At 45.7% G+C, this 20,394-nt stretch overlaps 1 protein-coding gene across 2 annotated transcripts in view; it reads left to right on the plus strand.

Annotated features, from left to right (window-relative positions):
• CFAP57 (cilia and flagella associated protein 57) overlaps positions 1-20,394 on the plus strand; it is a 150,743-nt gene that overhangs the window by 68,902 nt on the left and 61,447 nt on the right. For both annotated transcript variants that reach the window (XM_065409883.1, XM_065409884.1), the window contains exon 9: positions 2,589-2,801. In XM_065409883.1, the coding sequence (XP_065265955.1) occupies positions 2,589-2,801 (213 nt within the window). The remainder of the gene's footprint in view (positions 1-2,588; positions 2,802-20,394) is intronic.

Genomic DNA, 20,394 nt, shown 5'->3' on the forward strand with positions numbered 1-20,394 from the left:
TTTACCATAAATCATCAGGTTCATCTTCCAAAGCTGGAGGTCTTCCCAGGTGGACCTGTTCGTGACCAAGCAGAACAGAAAATCCCACCAGTTTTTCTCGCTGTGAGGGCACAGCCTGGGCTCTCTCTCCTATGCCTTCCTGCTCCCATGGACAGGGCTGCTGCTCTACGCTTTTCCCCCGGTCCCTCTGGTTCACAAGGTCCTCCTGAAAATCAAGTGGGACAAGGCGAGAGTTATTCTCATAGCCTCAGTGTGGCCACATCAACACCAGTTTGGCACGCTGCTGGATCTATCAATAGCAATCCCACTCCTGCTTTCGCTCTGTCTGGACCTGATCTCAGAAGACCATGGCCGGCTGCTTCACCCAAACCTCGCCTCCCTTCACCAACTGTGTGGATGTTACATGGCTGAACCTGGAGGAGCAGGCCTGTTAGTAGCTAGTTCTCCAGATCTTGATAGGTAGTAGAAAGCCGTCCACTAGGGCTACCTACCTTGCCAAATGGAAGCGCTTCTCAATTTGGGTGTGACATAGAGGTCTCTCTCCGATCCGGTCTTCTCTTCAGGTTATCTTGGACTATTTAAGAACATAAGAACGGCCATACTGGGTCAGACCAAAGGTCCATCTAGCCCAGTATACTGTCTTCCAACAGTGGCCAATGCCAGGTGCCCCAGAAAGAATGAACAGAACAGGTAATTATCAAGTGATCCATCCTCTGTCGCCCATTCCCAGCTTCTGGCAAACGGAAGCTAGGAACACCAAACCTGCCCATCCTGGCTAATAGCAATTACTTTCTCCATCTAAAGCAGCAAGGTCTGGCCCTTGTGTCTATCAAGGTGCACTTGGTAGCAGTCTCAGCCTTCCACCCACTGGTGAATGGCAGGTCAGTGTTCTCTCACAAGATGGCGGTCCGGTTTCTCAATGTACTGGAGAGACTCTATCCTCAGGTCCTCCCTCCGTGTGACTTAAACCTGGTTCTGTCAAGGTTCATGGGCCCTCCCTTTGAACCTCTAGCGTTCTCCTCTCTTAGAAAGTTGTCTTCCTGGTGATGATCACCTCAGCCAGAAGGGTTTCTGAAATCAGGGCCCTTATGTCAGAACCACTATGCACAGTGTTCTTCAAGGACAAGATCCAACTGCAGCCCACCTGGCTTTCCTGCCACAGTTGGCTTCACAATTCCATAGCAATCAGGCTATTTTCCTGCCAGTCTTCTTCCCAAAGCCTCACAAAAACTGAGGAGCAGCAGCTTTACTCATTAGATGTTAGGCATGCCCTCACCTTCTGTATTGAAAGGACTAAACCCTTTCACAAATCCACATAGCTCTTTGTAGCAGAAAAGATTAAATGGCTTCCAGTATCAGCCCAGAGGAACTTGTCCTGGATAACTGCCTGTGGGCTTGCTGCGAGCAGGCGAATGTCACGCCTCTGGCCATCCTAACTGCTCACTCCATGAAAGCTCAGGTCTCTTCAGCGGCATTCCTTGCACAAGTCCCAGTCCAGAACAACTGCAGGGCAGCAACTTGGTCATCGGTGTATACCTTTGCATCCCACTATGCCATCACCCCACAGGCCAGAGACAATGCCAGGTTCGGAAGAGCAATGTTGCAGCCAGCATGTCCATGAACTCTGATCTCACCTTCTGAGGTACTACTTGTGAGTCATCTTATGTGGAATGGACATGAGCAAGCACTCGAAAAAGAAAAAATGGTTACTGACCATAATTGTTGTTCTTTGAGATGTGTTGCTCATGTCCATTCCACGACCCACCCTCCTGCCCCTCTGTCGGAGTGGACCAACAAGAAGGAACTGAGAGGGTGCATGGCCTGTGACGCCCCTTATACCAGCACCTGAGCGCGCTGCACCAGAGGGTGCTAAAGCCAGCCCAATGGATACCACTGAGGGAAACATCTCCAGCAACAGTGCACACGGCGTGCACACACCTAATGTGGCATGGACAAGAGCAACACATCTCGAAGAACAACAGTTACAGTCAGTAACCCTTTTTTATAGTATTATTTATTCTAATATTTCTGTAGCTCATTGCTGTAGTGAAAATATCTTCAGTGCACTGATGTGATCATTGCTTCTCACTAGGTAGGAGCTCAGTCACTGGTAGTCAACTTGTATAATGTATCTGAATAGTCTCAGGTTGTTCTGAAGGGTAGCAGTTGGTAATGGTATTGGAGTAACAGATGAAAGAACCTGGAGATATGTTACAGGACTCCCCTTATGCTCACTAATATGATTAACATTTTAACATTTTTTATCAGTGTGCTTAATTCTATAAGTAATTCTTATACGTTTTCTAAAGCAAAAAACAAAAACAAAAGAAAAAAACAATAACAAAGCAAAAACACAAAAAAAGAAAGAAGGAGAAATTTAATTACAAAGCATTCGGTTTTTTAAAAAGAGCAAAAGCTATATTAGAAGCATGGCTGTGCCATATAAAACAGGGATTACTATAAACAGAACCATGTCTAGAAGGGGTTCACCAGATAAAATGGTCAGATTTAACAAGACACGAGCTCCCTTCCAGGGCTCATAGAGTCACCAAGTGTGGGTCTGATTGGTGTGTTTCCACTCTTACCAGGTGCGCTCAGTCATATGGAGTGCAGATGACAATAAGTTGATTTCCTGTGGCACAGATGGTGCAGTGTACGAGTGGAGCTTGTTGACGGGTAAGAGGGAGTCAGAGTGTGTGCTCAAGTCCTGCAGCTACAGCGGTGTTGCCATCTCTCCTGATGCCAAAATCATCTTTGCTGTTGGATCTGACCAAACTCTCAAGGAAATTTCGGATTCTTCGGTAAGCCAGTTAACATACATACCTGTGACTTTGCTAGGTCCTGGCAGGCAGCTTAAAGGACGGTCATTACCCAGTGAAAGCACCGGTGCTTTCCTCACCCTACCTCCCATTTTCCAAGTTAGGCAACTAGGAAGGAACCTTATCCTCATATGCATCCACCAACACTTCCTACCATCTGAAATGTTATGTTGTTATTTATCTATGTTCTTATACTGTGCCCTTCACCATGATACCTGGGCATTTGTTGCTGTTTCATTTCAATTTATGATACTTCCAGCAATTTTTCAATGCATGTGACACATTATCAAAAGCTTTACTAAAATTCAAATATATGTCATCAATTGCAGTTTCCCTTGTCCACAGCTTTTCTTTACAGAAGCAGTTAAATGTGTGTGACAAGTGTTTAAAATTTTCAAAAGCACCTAAGTCTCATCTTCAAAAGTTACTTAGACACTTTTGAAAATTTTACAAAGATCTATTTATAAACCTTATGTTAGGGGGGTTTTTTACTTTTGAACTTTGGGGTACAGATGTGGAGACCTGCATGAAAGACCCCCTAAGCTTATATTTTACAAGCTTAGGTTAAAAACTTTTTTAAGGCACAATTTTTTGTTTTTGGATGGTATTGCTGCCACCACCAAGTGATTTAAACAAACATTTAGGGAAGGGCCACTTGGAGCCCTATCCCCCCCCAAAATATTACCCCAAGCTCCTTCACCCCATTTTCTGGGGAGGCTTGAGAATAATATACCAAACAAATAGGTTAACAAGGTGAGCACAGACCAGACCCTTGGGTTTTTAGGACACTAAAAACCAATTAGGTTTTTAAAAGAAGAACTTTATATAAAAAAAAAAGTAAAAGAAGCACCTCTGTAAAATTAGGATGGAAGGTAATTTTACAGGGTAATAAAAAGACTTAAAACACAGAGGCTTTTTCTTTAGGCTTAACTTTAAAGTTACAAAACAGGAATAAACCTTTTTTTTAGCATAGGGTAAATTTACAGGCTAAAACAAAAGTTAATTTAATGCATTTTTTTGATATTACTTATAATTTTTGTAATTTTAGATGTATTATTTTAGTAGAAGCTGTATTACCTGCTTGGTTGTTTTTGGTTTTTGTTTTAAGAGGGAACACACACAAAAGAGCACAAACAAAGCCTTCCACCTCCCCCACCCCCAATTTGAAAGTATTTTTTTGGTTAGGTGCCAACTAGGTTAATTGAACTGATTAACCCCTTATAGGTAAGTGATTTTGTACCTTTGGCCAAGAGGGATTTTATATTACTGGATACATAAAGGTTGTTACCCTTTTTTTAATATTTATGACATGCCCCCCAAATCACAGACGGTGTTGGACAGCCTGTTTTATACGGTCTGATTTTTTTCTGGAGCTTTAGGAGAAAACAGAGTTAATAAGACACATGAACCTTTAGATATACTACTGATTATATAAAAACTAATAATATTTTTTACATTTTAAGGACGATTTTAACCAGTTGATTTTGGGAAATTTTTACAGGAGAGTGCATTAGCCACTTTGTTAGAAGCTTTTGAAATGTGTTGTATTTTAAAATTAAAATTTTGGGGAGCTAAACTTTACCGAAGAAGTTTTTCTTATTTTTTTTGACGGTATGAAGCCACTTTAGCTCAGCATGGTTGGTTTGCAGGTGGAAACGCCGTTTCCAAACGTATGGACGTAGCTTTTTTAGAGCGTACACAATGGTGTACCTTTTTTTTTTTGGTGATTGACCAGTGGCTTTTTTTTTTTAGACAGTTTTTTGCTGAGAAACACGACAGGATGGCATTTTTTATTTATTTATTTTTTTTGCATTAAAACTGCTTTTACACCATGCTTGGACGCTGTCAAGGCTGTATCCCCATTTTGAACTTTAGGGTACAAATGTAGGGGCCTGCATGAAAACTTCTAAGCTTATCTACCAGCTTAGCTCTGGTCCGCTGCCACCATCTCAAGAATTCCCTCCCTGGGAAGCCTTGAGAAACCTTTCACCAATTCCCTGGTGAATACAGATCCAAACTCCTTGGATCTTAAACAAGGAGAAATCAATCAGGTTCTTAAAAAGAAGGCTTTTAATTAAAGAAAAAGGTAAAAATCATCTCTGTAAAATCAGTATGGAAAATAACTTTACAGGGTAATCAAACTTAAAGAGCTTAGAGGAACCCCCTCTGTCTTAGGTTCAAAGTATAGCAAACAAAGATAAGCACTCTAGTAAAAGGTACATTTACAAGTTGAGAAAAACAAAGTAAATCTAAGACGCCTTGCCTGGCTTTTACTTACAATTTTGAAATAAGAGAGACTTGTTTAGAAAGATGGGGAGAACCTGGATTGATGTCTGGTCCCTCTCAGTCCCAAGAGCGAACAACCCCTTAAAACAAAGAGCACACACAAAAGCCTTCCCCCCCCCCCAAGATTTGAAAGTATCTTGTCCCCTTATTGGTCCTCTGGGTCAGGTGTCAGCCAGGTTACCCGAGCTTCTTAACCCTTTACAGGTAAAAGGATTTTGGAGTCTCTGACCAGGAGGGATTTTAGTACTGTACACAGGAGAGCTGTTACCCTTCCCTTTATAGTTATGACACGCCCCCCAAATCACAGATAGTGTTGGACGTTCGGTTCCACACTGGCTGTGATTTCTTCCTGGAGTTCTAGGAGAAAACAGAGTTAACAAGACACATGTACCTTTAGACATACTACTGATTATATAAAAACTAACAATATGTTTCATTACAAGAACAATTGTTAACCAGTTAACTCTGGGAAACTTTCCCGGGAGAGTGCATCAGGCACTTTGTTAGAAGCTCCCGAAATGTGTTGTATTTCAAAATCAAAATCTTGGAGAGCTAAACTCCACCGAAGAAGTTTTTTGTTATTTCCCTTGGCGGTATGAAGCCACTGTAGCGCAGCATGGTCTGTTTGTAGTTGGAAACGCCGTCCCCAAACATATGGGCGTAGCTTTTTCCAGCGCGTACACAATGGCGTAGCAGTCCTTTTCGCTGATTGACCAATGGTTTTCCCTCTCAGACAGTTTCTTGCTGAGAAACACGACAGGATGGAATTCTTGATCCGGTCCTTCCTGCATTAAAACTGCTCCCACGCCTCGCTCGGACGCATCTGTGGTTACTAGGAACGGTTTGTCAAAGTCTGGGGCCCTTAGCACAGGGTCAGACATGAGGGTTGCCTTAAGCTGGTTAAAGGCCTTTTGACACTTATCAGTCCACTGAACTGCATTTGGCTGTTTCTTTCTGGTTAGGTCTGTCAGCGGGGCGGCGATTTGGCTGTAGTGTGGTACAAATCGCCTATAATATCCGGCCAAGCCTAAGAAGGATTGGACCTGTTTCTTTGACTTTGGAACCGGCCACTTTGGCCTGTAGGGGATTTATAGTTCCTTGACCCACCTGGTGCCCCAGGTACATCACTCTGTTTTGGCCTATTTGACACTTTTTAGCCTTAACAGTTAGTCCTGCCTGCCGGATGCGCTCGAAGACTTTTTTCAGGTGCTCCAGGTGTTCTGTCCATGAATCAGAAAAAATGGCCACATCATCGAGGTAGGCAACTGCAGATTCTCCCAATCCCGCTAGGAGACCATCTACAAGTCTTTGGAAGGTGGCGGGTGCATTTCGCAACCCGAAAGGAAGTACATTGAATTCATACACCCCTGCCTGGGTGACGAAGGCTGACCTTTCCTTAGCGGGTTCATCTAGTGGTACTTGCCAGTACCCTTTGGTTAAGTCTAAAGTAGAGATGAATTGGGCATGTCCCAATTTTTCCAATAGCTCATCTGTGCGTGGCATTGGATAGTTGTCAGGACGAGTTACAGCATTTAGCTTACGGTAGTCCACGCAAAAGCGTATTTCCCCATCTGGTTTGGGAACTAGAACCACTGGAGATGCCCATGCACTGCTAGAGGGGCGGATTATAGCCATCTGTAGCATGTCCTGGATCTCCCTTTGTATAGCCGCTTGGGCATGAGGTGACTCCCGGTAGGGTGGGGTTCTAATTGGGTGAGCATTACCTGTGTCAATGGAGTGGTATGCCCGTTCGGTCCGTCCTGGAGTGGCTGAGAAAATCGGTGCAAAGCTTGTGCACAGCTCCTTTATCTGCTGTCACTGCAGACGTCCCAGGGTCGTGGAGAGGTTCACCTCTTCCACGCCACCATTCCTTTTTCCTTCATAGTAGACACCTGCAGGCCACTCCGCGTCATCAGTTTCCTGGGCTGTAAACTGGCAAACGTTTAATTCTCTAGAATAAAAGGGCTTAAGAGAATTAACATGGTATACCTTAGGCTTTATGTTGGAGGTGGGGGAGGCTATGAGATAGTTAACAGCTCCTAGGCGCTCCTGGACCGTGAATGGTCCTTCCCACGACGCTTCCATTTTATGGGCCTGGAGCGCCTTTAAGACCATGACTTGGTCTCCTACTTTGAAGGACCGTTCTCTGGAATGTTTATCATACCAGGCCTTTTGCTCTTCCTGAGCATCCTTTAGGTTTTCTTTAGCAAGGGCTAAAGAGTGTCGGAGGGTGTTTTGTAGGTTGCTTACAAAGTCTAGAATGTTAGTTCCTGGAGAAGGCGTAAACCCCTCCCATTGCTGCTTCACCAACTGTAATGGCCCCTTAACCTCGCGGCCATACACAAGTTCAAATGGTGAAAACCCTAAACTGGGATGTGGTACAGCCCTGTAGGCAAAAAGCAACTGCTGCAACACTAGGTCCCAATCATTGGAGTGTTCATTTACGAATTTACGTATCATGGCCCCCAAAGTTCCATTAAACCTCTCCACCAGACCATTGGTTTGATGGTGATGAGGGGTGGCAACCAAGTGATTCACCCCATGAGCTTCCCACAGGTTTTTCATGTTCCCTGCCAGGAAATTAGTTCCCGAATCTGTAAGGATGTCGGAGGGCCAACCTACCGTGGCAAAAATGTCTGCTAATGCCTGGCACACACTTTTAGCCTTGGTGTTGCTTAAGGGTACAGCTTCCGGCCATCGGGTAGCAAAATCCATGAAAGTCAGTACGTACTGCTTTCCTCTGGGTGTCTTCTTTGGGAAAGGACCCAGAATATCCACAGCTACTCGCTGAAATGGGACCTCAATTATGGGTAGTGGCTGGAGAGGGGCTTTAACCTGGTCTTGGGGCTTTCCCACTCGTTGGCACACCTCACAAGACCGGACATAATTAGCAACGTCCTTGCCCATTCCCTCCCAGTGGAAGGACTTCCCCAACCGGTCTTTGGTTCTGTTCACCCCAGAATGGCCACTGGGATGATCATGGGCTAAGCTCAAGAGCTTTACCCGATACTTAGTGGGAACTAGCAGCTGTCTTTGAGGATGCCAGTCTTCCTGGTGCCCACCAGAAAGAGTCTCCTTGTATAAAAGTCCTTTTTCTACAACAAACCGGGATCGGTTAGAAGAGCTGAGAGGCGGTGGGGTGCTCCGCGCCGCCGCCCAAGCTTTCTGAAGGCTGTCATCTGCTTCCTGCTCGGCCTGGAACTGTTCCCTTGATGCTGGAGACATCAGTTCCTCCTTGGACTGTGGACTGGGGCTTGGTCCCTCTGGAAGCGATGCAGGTGCTGGGGCTGTTTCCATTGACTGTGAACCGCTGTTCGCTGGTGCACTATGTGGTATCTCAGGCTCTGGCTGAGCCTCTTGGGTAAGGTTATCTGCTGCTTCCGCCAGTTCAGGCTCGCTGGTGTCCTCTGGCATTGGAGTTGTAGACGGGCTTGCAAGCGCTGGACTCAGTGCTGACAATGGTTCTGGTGCTGGTTGCGTGGCCAGTTCCGGTTCTGGGACTGGCTTTGGCTGGGTCTCTGGGATTGGATCCACTACGGCTGTTGCAGTCGTTGGCAGGGGATCCGGTTCCACCACCTTTGTTTGGGTCTCTGGTAACACAGACGGGGTCCTGGTGGACGGCTCAGGAACAGGGATGGGGGTGGAAGCTTGCTTAGCCTGGCTGCGGGTGACTATTCCCACCCTCTTGGCTAGCTTCACATGGTTGGCCAAGTCTTCCCCCAGTAGCATGGGAATGGGATAATTGTCATAGACTGCAAAAGTCCACATTCCTGACCAGCCCTTGTACTGGACATGCAACTTGGCTGTAGGCAAGGTTACAGACTGTGACACGAAGGGTTGAATTGTCACTGTAGCCTCCGGGTTGATGAGTTTGGGGTCCACTAGGGATTGGTGAATAGTTGACACTTGTGCCCCAGTGTCCCTCCAAGCGATAACCTTCTTTCCGCCCACTCTCAAGGTTTCCCTTCGCTCCGAGGGTATGAGAGAGGCATCTGGGTCTGGGGTTCTTTGGTGTGATTGGGGTGTAATGAACTGTAATCGGCTGGGGTTCTTGGGGCAGTGAGCCTTTATATGCCCCAGTTCATTACATTTAAAACATCGCCCTGCTAAGGTATCACCGGGGCGATGTTGGTTGATGGAGACTGGTGTGGTGGGGTGAGAAGGCGTCTGGGGTTTCCCTTGGGATGTGGGTGGGGCCTTGGGTTGTCCCCGGTGATAAGGTTTTGTTTCGGCTTGCCCCTTCTGATATTCACTCCAACTGCTACTAGCTTTTTTCTTTTCTGTCACCTCCACCCATTTGGCTCCAATCTCCCCCGCCTCGGTTACAGTTTTGGGCTTCCTATCTAGGATGTACCTTTTTATTTCCTCAGGAACACCCTCTAAAAACTGCTCCATTTTTACTAGGGAAAGCAGATCTTCCAGAGATTTAACATTTGCTCCTGATACCCAGGCATCACAATTTTTGTCAATGTGGTAGGCATGCCGGGTAAATGACACATCTGGTTTCCACCTTAGGGCTCTGAACCGCCGACGGGCATGCTCAGGTGTTAGCCCCATTCTGAGTCTGGCCTTGTTTTTAAAAAGTTCATAACTGTTCATGTGTTCCTTAGGCATTTCAGCCGCCACCTCTGCTAAGGGTCCACTGAGCTGCGGCCTCAGCTCTACCATGTACTGGGTTGGAGGGATGCTGTATCCAAGGCAGGCCCTTTCAAAATTTTCTAAGAAGGCCTCAGCATCATTGCCTGCCTTGTAGGTGGGGAATTTCCTGGGATGGGAAGGGGTACCTGGAGAGGAGTTGCTAGGATGGTTTGATGCATCCTGCCTAGCACTTGCTGCTTCCAGTTCATGCTGCCTTTCTTTTTCTTTCGCCTCCTCTTTGGCTTTTTCCAGCTCCATCTCTTTTTCTTTCAGCTCCATCTCTCTTTTGTGGGCCTCCTGTTTGGCCTCCTCTTTGGCTTTTTCCAGCTCCATCTCTCTCTTGTGGGCCTCCTCTTTGGCTTTCTCTTCTCTTTCATGTTTGGCTTTTTCCAGCTCCATTTCTCTCTTGTGGGCCTCCTCTTCAGCTTCTTTCTCGAGTTTTTTAATTTCAAGCAGTCTCTGATGTTGTCTCTCATTTTCTTCTGCTTCTAGTCTGGCCAGTTCTATTTTGTTAGCTGCTTCTTTGGTAGTCATTTTCCTGTTTTCTTGTGCTGGGTCACACCCTCTGCAGTTGACTGAAACTGGGATGTATTTAGCTTAGGCTCCTGCTGAGTGCTGCTGAGTTAACAGAGACTTTCTAACTAGCTACTTCCGAGGATGTAAAAAGAAAAAAAAACAATTCAGCTTGTAAATTACCTTTACCAGATCAAAGTTTGCTCACTGATTGAACCCTTCTCTTAACAAAGCCCCTTGTTAAAAAAACTTAACACCTCTGCCTTCAGGCAAGGAGAGATAAGATATGCATCTACCTTCAGCTCTGCTCTCCAAGCAGCTAGAAGGGAAAAAAAAATCTCTTACTGGCTTTTGGGTTTAAAACGATCCCACCGCTGTGCCACCATGTCAAGGCTGTATCCCCACTTTGAACTTTAGGGTACAAATGTAGGGGCCTGCATGAAAACTTCTAAGCTTATCTACCAGCTTAGCTCTGGTCCGCTGCCACCATCTCAAGAATTCCCTCCCTGGGAAGCCTTGAGAAACCTTTCACCAATTCCCTGATGAATACAGATCCAAACTCCTTGGATCTTAAACAAGGAGAAATTGACCCTTCCCCCCTCCTTCCTTTCACCAACTCCTGGTGAATACAGATCCAAACCCCTTTTGGATCTTAAAACAAGGAGAAATCAATCAGGTTCTTAAAAAGAAGGCTTTTAATTAAAGAAAAAGGTAAAAATCATCTCTGTAAAATCAGTATGGAAAATAACTTTACAGGGTAATCAAACTTAAAGAGCTTAGAGGAACCCCCTCTGTCTTAGGTTCAAAGTATAGCAAACAAAGATAAGCACTCTAGTAAAAGGTACATTTACAAGTTGAGAAAAACAAAGTAAATCTAAGACGCCTTGCCTGGCTTTTACTTACAATTTTGAAATAAGAGAGACTTGTTTAGAAAGATGGGGAGAACCTGGATTGATGTCTGGTCCCTCTCAGTCCCAAGAGCGAACAACCCCTTAAAACAAAGAGCACACACAAAAGCCTTTCCCCCCCCCCCAAGATTTGAAAGTATCTTGTCCCCTTATTGGTCCTCTGGGTCAGGTGTCAGCCAGGTTACCCGAGCTTCTTAACCCTTTACAGGTAAAAGGATTTTGGAGTCTCTGACCAGGAGGGATTTTAGTACTGTACACAGGAGAGCTGTTACCCTTCCCTTTATAGTTATGACAGACGCATTTGTGGTTACTAGGAAAGGTTTGTTAAAGTTTGGGCCCTTAGCACAGGGTTAGACATGAGTGTCGCTTTAAGCTGGTTAAAAGCCTTTTGACACTTTTTGGTTTACTGAACTGCATTTGGCTGGGTTTTTTTTTTTTTTTTTTGGTTAGGTTTGTCAGTGGGGCAGCAATTTGGCTGTAGTGCGGTACAAATTGCCTGTAATATTTGGCCAAGCCTAAGAAGGATTGGACCTATTTTTTTGACTTTGGGACAGGCCACTTTTGGATAGCATTTACTTTGGTGTGTAGGGGGTTGATAGTTTTGTGACTGTAGCGGGGTGGACACACGCTCCTGCCCTGAGGGGTTTGGAACAGCCCTGCAGAAGGCTGTTGCAGGGAGAAGCAGCTACTGGGCTGATTGGGGAAGTAGCTGCAGCTGGGCCACACCCTAATCAGAGCCCAGATGGCCTGTATAAAGAGGCCGGGAGCCAGGAGCCCAACAGTCTCTCTCTGCCCTCAGAGAGAGAAGGGCCCGGCTGCAGGGAGCTAGACACAGACTACCTGGGTGGAGCAGGGCTGGGGAAAGGCTGAGGAGCTGGGGAGCTCCAGCCCGGAAAGCCCCAGGCTGCAGCCTAGGAGAAGGCTAAGGGGTACTGGGGGTTGCAGAGGGCAGCCCAGGACTAGGCCAAGGCAGCAGGTCCAAACCCAACCTCGCCTGTGATGAGTGGCGTATACTGCAGTCTGACCAAGGGAGTGGGGCTAGAGGGTGACTGAGGTGAGGTGAGGTTACTGGGGGGGGGGTTCCCCTGGGTGGGGAGACCCAGAGTGTGAGGGTATTGCCAGGAGGGCAGCAACCCGGAGAAAGGGGCACCGGGGTCCTGGGAGGGACATGGGGACCAGTGGTAAGGTGGATCACCGGCCTGCAGAGGGTGCTCCGGAGCTGGGATGAGCTAATTCCTGGAAGAGACCAGCAGGAGGTGCCCCAGGGTTGAGTCTGCTCCTCTACATGTGGTGGAGAATGTGGGCATGAGTGGTCCGCCCCTGATACAAGGGGCTGAGCAAGAGTGAGGACTGGGCGGATTGTGCCAGCAAGCGCGAGGACTGTGGGAAAGTTGTCCAGAAGAAGGACTGAGTCTAAAATGGTGGAGAAGAGGAGCAGTTATTGGAGGGCCTGGGCGGCCCATCTGGCCGAGCGGCAGAGGGCATTGCTCTGGCTGGGTCCTGGGAGGGACATGGGGGCCAGCGGTAAGGTGGATCACTGGCCTGCAGAGGGCACTCCGGAGCTGGGATGAGCTAATTCCCAGAAGAGACCAGCAGGAGGGGTGAGTCTGCACGTCTACAGCCTATTTGACACTTTTTAGTTTTAACAGTTAGTTTTGCCTTTTTTTGTGTGCTTGAAGACCTTTTGTAGATGCTTTAGGTGTTTTGCCCATGGATTAGAAAAGATGGCCACATTATTAAGGTAGGCGACTGCAGATTTCACTGTTCTACAGCCAAAATGCTTCTGAAATAAATGTAGTCAAACTTTACTAATTCTGGGTCACTGAGAACGAAAATTATGCTTAAAATTGTTGATTGGCTCTAGTTTTCAAGATATGCTATTGGGTCAGTATATACGACCCTTGACTTGGGAATGGCGGAGGATAAGTGAGTTATAAAGGGAAGGGATCTCAATTTAAACCAGAAATGACTAAAATACATCTTTGACTGGATCTATGAATAAATCTATGACTGGGTTTGGACAGTACTTGCTTTTTAGGCAAAACAATGAATGATGCAATCTGAAGCTGGTATTGCGTCATACATGATATGAATTGCATCATGTTATTCCTAGAAGTCATGGATGATGCAATCATAACGAAGCTTACATCACTCTGCTGAATAAATTGCCCTATATCAGCTCTAGAAATCATACAGTGTCGTGCTCTCTTATTTGTCAGTGTTTGATTTTGCAAAGGGACACATTTCTGTTTAGCCAAAGTGAGCAGAGATGCCTCGTACTTGTGTGAACAGTGCAGATAACTTCTGCTATGTTTGTGGTGAAGTGACTTTTGCATCACAAAAGCGCAGTATAACCACCATGGTTAAGAAAGCCTATCACCTTGATTTTGGCTGCAAAATTGGAGATCAGGACAAGAGGTGGACCCCACACATATGCTACAACACTTGTGCAACAAATCTTCGCCAGTGGTTGAACAGGAAAAGGAAATCTATGCCTTTTGCAGTGCCAATGATTTGGAGAGAGCCAACAGATCATACCAGCAATTGTTACTTCTGCATGGTGCCTCCAGTGGGAAAGGTGTGTCAAAGAAGAAAAAGTGGACTGTGCATTATCCAAACATTCCATCAGCTATACGCCCAGTACCCCACGGAGAAGGACTGCCAGTTCCTGATGCACCAGAATCATTCTCACTTGAGTCAGACGAGGAAGAGGATGAAACTTCTGGTCCTGAACCATCAATGTCACAGGACCCACATTTTCTCCCATCCTCCTCCTCTGAACCACACCTCATAACACAAGGTGAACTGAATGACCTTGTCAGGGATTTGGAACTACCCAAGAGTAAGGCAGAGCTGTTGGGCTCCAGACTACAGCAGTGGAATCTCCTGGCAGGTGATGTTAGGGTTTCCATGTTCCGTGACCGTCAAAAGGATCTTGTCCCATTCTTCTTCATGGAAGGTGATCTTGTAGCCTGCAACAACATCGATGGTGTGATGGCAGCCCTCAACATCGTTCACGATCCAGATGAGTGGAGACTGTTCATTGATTCATCGAAGACGAATCTTAAAGCTGTTTTACTGCATAATGGCAATGTTTTGCCATCAATTCCAGTTGGTCATGCAGTCCATATGAAGGAAACCTATGACAACATGAAACAACTTTTGAGGTGCATAAACTATGACCAACATCAGTGGCAGCTTTGTGGCGATTTGAAGGTTGTTGCTCTCTTGCTTGGTCTGCAGACTGGATACACAAAGTACTGCTGTTTTCTCTGCGAATGGGATAGTCGTGCAAGAGATTCCCACTACATCAAGAAAGATTGGCCACTCCAAGAGTCATTGGAGCCTGGGAGGAAAAGTGTTCAGCATCCACCACTTGTTGAATCAAGGAAGATTTTGTTACCACCCTTACACATCAAGCTGGGTCTGATGAAGAACTTTGTCAAGGCCATTGACAAAACACAAGCAGCTTTCAAGTACCTCCGTGGAAAATTTCCAAGGTTAAGTGAAGCTAAGATAAAGGAAGGTGTGTTTGTTGGTCCTCAGATTCGTGAACTTCTTCGAGATGATGCATTTGACCATGCACTGCGTGGCAAGGAAAAGACGGCACGGAAAGCCTTCCAGTTAGTGGCAATAAATTTTCTCGGAAACAACAAGGCAGACGACTACAGGTTGTTGGTGGAAAACCTCCTTAAGGCATACAAAAGTCTTGGTTGCAACATGTCACTAAAGATACATTTTTTGCACTCTCATCTAGATTTTTTTTGCCACCGAACTGCGGAGCAGTGAGCGACGAGCACGGCGAGCGATTTCACCAGGACATTGCAACAATGGAGAAACGCTATCAGGGCAAATGGAGCCCATCAATGCTTGCAGACTATTGCTGGACAGTGACAAGAGATACTCCATTTAATGAATACTAGAGACAAGCCAAGAAGCGCCGAGTAGACACTGAATAGGACTAAACTATGTACATAATAGTTTTTTGCCTTTTGTTTAATAATAAATTTTATTTATATAACCCTTTTGCTGATTTTTAAAGTGTTACATAAACAGGACAGGTGAAATATTATCATGTAAAGCAACCATAAACACATGAAAAGACCTAGGTTTACAATTTATGATTAAAACTCTATCTACACAATATACATAGACATAAAATGTAAAAACTTAAATATCTTAGAAACAGTAGCCAATCGGTTGTTTTAATTGTCATATTTGAATTCAGCACATCAAAATACATAATAAATAGCACATTTTATCTCTGAAGCAGACGACTTCTCAAAAATTGTAGACCAGTGTTTTTTAAATTTTGCTAGGAGACTATTTACAAGTTTTTGGAAAGTGATGGGTGCATTTTGCAGCTTGAAAGGGAGCACATTAAATTTATATAGCCCTACATTGGTGATGAAGGCTGACCTTTTTTTGGTGGTTTTATTTAGCAGTACTTGTCAGTACCCCTTGGTTAAGTTTAAGGTAGAGATGAACTGGGCACATTTTAGTTTTTTTTAATAGCTTATTTGTGCATGGCATTGGATAGTTGTGTTGGCGAGTTACAGCATTTAGCTTACGGTAGTTTACACAAAAGCGTATTTTTTTTTTATTTGGTTTGGGAACCAGAACCACTGGAGATGCCTATGCACTTTTAGAGGGGCGGATTACCCCCATTTGTAACATGTTTTGGATTTTTTGTTTTATAGCAGTTTTGGCTTGAGGCGCCAACCAATAAGGTTGGGCTTTAATTGGGTGAGCATTACCTGTGTTAATGGAATGGTATGCCCATTTGTTTTGTTTTGGGGTGGCTGAGAACATTGGTGCGAAGCTAGTGCACATCTTTTTGATTTGCTGTTGCTGCATATATTTGAGGGTTATTGAGAGGTTTACTTTTTTTACGCCACTGTTACTTTTTTTTTTTGTAGTAGACACCTTTAGGCCACTTAACATTATTTTTTTTTTCTGGGCTGTAAACTGACAAACCTTTAATTTTTTGGACTAAAAGGGCTTTAGAGAATTAACATGGTATACTTTAGGCTTTATATTTGAGGTGGGGGATGCTATGAGATAGTAAACAGCTTTTAGGCGATTGTGGACCATGAATGGCCCGTTTCATGATGCTTTTATTTTATGCGCCTGGAGCGCTTTTAAGACCATGACCTGGTTTTTTACTTTGACGGAACGCTTTTTGGCATGTGTAACGGGGTTGGGACTCACCACCGCAGCGCCTCCTACTGGTTGTTCCGGCAATTAGCTCAGTCCAGTGGAGCGCCCCTCCTGGTGGTGTCCCGTCCGTCGTCTCGCCCTCGGTTGGCGTGTCTGAGCCCTCGTCGCTCACCAACTCGCACCGTCCTCTTTGGGACCACTGCCCTCCGGCAGGGCCCCTCTGTCTTTCCACACCCCTTTCCGGGGGGGGGGGCTGTCAATCAGCAGTCTCCTTGTCCAGCCACCGTAGTCAACCACACACCCCAAAGTCTAATCCCTCCCGTCAGGAATCTGGCGTGGTCTGTACTGGCCGCTCCCTACGGCCAATGGCTAGATGTACTGCAAGGGGGCAGGGGGGGACCCAGGCCCGCCCTCTACTCTGGGTCCTGACCCAGGGACCCTCTGGCGACAGCCTCGCTGTCCTCCTACTCTCCCCTCGTCTGTCCGCTTCCCTGGGCCGCTTCCCCTACGGCCCCTTGCACCCGCTAGGCCCTTCCACTCAGGGCCTGCAGCCTGGCAGGCCTCAGGCTAGAGCTCCCCTCTGCTCCCTGAGCCTGGCCAGCACTGCGCTGTCAGCGGTGCTAGTCTCCCAGTTTGGAGATAGACCTTCCCCTCTCAAAGGCCTGGGACAGACTGACTGCTCTCTCCCTGTGCAGTCTTTTATAGGGCTGAGCCTGGCCCTGATTGGCTGTCTCCAACCTGGGCCCTGATTGGCTCCCAGTAAGCCCTTCTCTCATTGGCTGTGCGTCTGCGCAGGCTCACTGGCCTGCCGCAGCCCATAATCTCAGGGAGTGGGGCAGCCGCCCCACTACAGCATGTTTATTATACCAAGCCCTTTGCTTTTTCTGAGCATTTTTTAGGCTTTTTTAAGCAAGGGCTAAAGAGTTTTGTAGGGTGTTTTGTAGGTTGTTTACAAAGTTTAGAATGTTAGTTTTTGGAGAAGGCGTAAACCCTTCCCATTGCTGCTTTACCAACTGTAATGGCCCCTGAACCTTGCGGCCATACACAAATTTAAATGGTGAAAACCCTAAACTGGGATGTGGTACAGCCCTGTAGGCAAAGAGCAACACTAGGTTTTAATTATTGAAGTGCTTATTTACGTATTATGGCCCCCAAAGTTTTATAAAACTTTTTTACCAGACCATTTGTTTGATGGTGGTAAGGGGTGGCAACCAAGTGGTTTGCCCCATGAGCTTTTCAAAGGCTTTTTATGGTTCCTGCCAGTAAATTAGTTCCCGAATCTGTAAGGATGTCAGAGGGCTAACCTACCCTGGCAAAAATATTTGTTAATGCCTGGCACACACTTTTAGCCCTGGTGTTGCTTAGAGCTACGGCTTTTGGTCATCAGGTGGCAAAATTTATGAAAGTTAGTATGTACTGCTTTTTGTTGGGTTGTGTGTGTTGTGTTTTTTTTTTTTTTTTTTTTTTTTGAAAAGGACCCAGAATATTTACAGCTACTTGCTGAAATGGAACCTTAATTATGGGGAGTGGCTGGAGAGAGGCTTTGACCTGGTGGGTTTTTTTTTTTTTACTTTTTGGCACACCTTACAAGACCGGACATAAGTAGAAACGTTCTTGCCCATTCCCTTCCAGTGGAAGGACTTCCCCAAACTGTCTTTCGTCCTGTTTACCCCAGCATGGCCATGAGTTTTCTTATATAAAAGGTGTGGGTTTTTTACAACAAACCGGGATTGATTAGACGAGCTGAGAGGCGGTGGGTTGCTTTGTGCTGCCATCCAAGCTTTCTGGAGGCTTTAATTTGCTTTCTGCTTGGTCTGGAACTGTTCTTTTGATGCTGGAGACATTAGTTTTTTACTGGATTGTGGACTTGGGCTTGGTTTCTTTGGAAGCGATGTAGGTTGTGGGGCTGTTTTTGTTGACTGTGAACTGCTTTTTGCTGGTGCACTATGTTGTGTTTTAGGCTCCGTCTGAGCCTCTTGCGCAGGTTTAGCTGCTGCTGCCAGTGCGGGCTTAGTGGTGCCCTTTGGTGTTGGAGTTATAGATGGGGTTGCAAGTGCTGGATTCAGTGCTGGCAATGGTTTTGGTGCTGGTTGCTTCACCCATTTTGGTTTTGGGACTGGTTTTGGTTGGGTCTTTGGGACTGGATTCACTACTGCTGTCGCAGACGTTGGCATGGGGTTTGGTTTTACCACCTTAATTTGGGTTTTTGGTAACACAGACTGGGCCCTTGTAGAAGGCTTAGGAACAGAGCTAGGTGTGAAGGCTTGCTTAGCTTGGCTGCGGGTGACCATTTTCACCCTCTTGGCTAGCTTTACATGGTGGGCCAAGTTTTCCCCCAGCAGCATGGGAATGGGATAATTATTATAGACTGCAAAAGTTTACATTTCTGACCAGCCCTTGTACTGGACAGGCAACTTGGCTGTAGGCAAGTCAAAAGAGTTTGACTGGAAGGGTTGAATTGTTACTTGGGCCTCTGGGTTGATGAATTTGGGGTTCACTAAGGATTGGTTGATAGCTGACACCTGTGCTTTAGTGTTCCTTCACGTGATAACCTTTTTCCCCGCTCACAGTTGCAGTTTTTCTTCGCTTTGAGGGTATTTGGGAGGCATTTGGGCCTGACTTTTGGTGTGACCCCAGTGCAATGAACTGTAATTTGTTGGGGTTTTGGGGGCAGTTGGCCTTTACATGCCCCAGCATGTTACATTTAAAACATCGCCCAGCTGACTGGTCAATGGGGTGAGATGGGTTGCTGGAGAATGGTGTGGTGGGGGTTTTTGGGGGGTGTAGGTGGGGCCTTGGGCTGCCCCCAGTGTTATAGAGTGGTTTCGGGGTGTTTCTTTTGGTATTTGCCCAAACTGCGGCCAGGGTTGTTTTTTTCTGCTACCTTCACCCGTTTTGTTTTGATTTGCCCGCCTTTTTGGCGGTTTGGGACTGCCTGTATTAATTAGCATAAGAAGCAAGACTTTTTGCTGAGTTTATTTTTTTATTTCATAAGCACTGTTATTGGTTATAGTTAGGAACTGCTTCTGTACAACCAAATTACAATTTTTTTTTAAAGCTAGTTACACCCCTTTTTTTGACCCATTTATCTAACAGATTCTTGATTTGGTTTACATAAACCACATTACTTAGTCCAGCCCCTCTTTTAAGGGCTTTAAATTTTACTTTGTAAGTTTTAGGTGTAATTTTAAATTGTTTTAAAACCAAATTTTTAAATTTACCATAGTTAGAAGCATTCTTAATAGGCATTTTGTTGAATATGTTCAGAGCTTTTTCAGTTAATTTTGCTACCAATGTGATTATTTTGTGATTTTTAGGAATTGCATGGAGGCTGCACAGTCTTTTAAAGGTGATGAAATATTTAACAATATTACTGGATTTACTATACTGTGGATATAGTTGCTTCCATTTGTTGATTTTTGGGGAAGTGGAGCCAGCTGCTGACGGTTTATGCTTTTGGGCCAAAATTTGGGCTTTAATCTGGGCCTGTATTTTTTGTTTTGTTTTTTAACTTCAGGACTTTTTTTATGGGCAGCCTCCTTCCTGGCTGCCTCTGCCTTCAAGCATTTTGAGAGTCTCTGGATAAAGTTGAGAAGTGTGAGCAACAAGGGTGATGTCATGGTCGGAGTTTGCTATAGACCACCAGACCAGGGGGATGAGGTGGACGAGGCTTTCTTCTGGCAACTAGCAGAAGTTGCTAGATCGCAGGCCCTGATTCTCATGGGAGACTTTAATCACCCTGATATCTGCTGGGAGAGCAATACAGCGGTGCACAGACAATCCAGGAAGTTTTTGGAAAGTGTAGGGGACAATTTCCTGGTGCAAGTGCTGGAGGAACCAACTAGGGGCAGAGCTTTTCTTGACCTGCTGCTCACAAACAGGGAAGAATTAGTAGGGGAAGCAAAAGTGGATGGGAACCTGGGAGGCAGTGACCATGAGATGGTCGAGTTCAGGATCCTGACACAAGGAAGAAAGGAGAGCAGCAGAATACGGACCCTGGACTTCAGAAAAGCAGACTTTGACTCCCTCAGGGAACAGATGGGCAGGATCCCCTGGGAGAATAACATGAA

The sequence above is a fragment of the Emys orbicularis genome, chromosome 8 (genome assembly GCF_028017835.1).
Source record: "Emys orbicularis isolate rEmyOrb1 chromosome 8, rEmyOrb1.hap1, whole genome shotgun sequence".
NCBI classification, from domain to species: Eukaryota; Metazoa; Chordata; order Testudines; family Emydidae; genus Emys; species Emys orbicularis.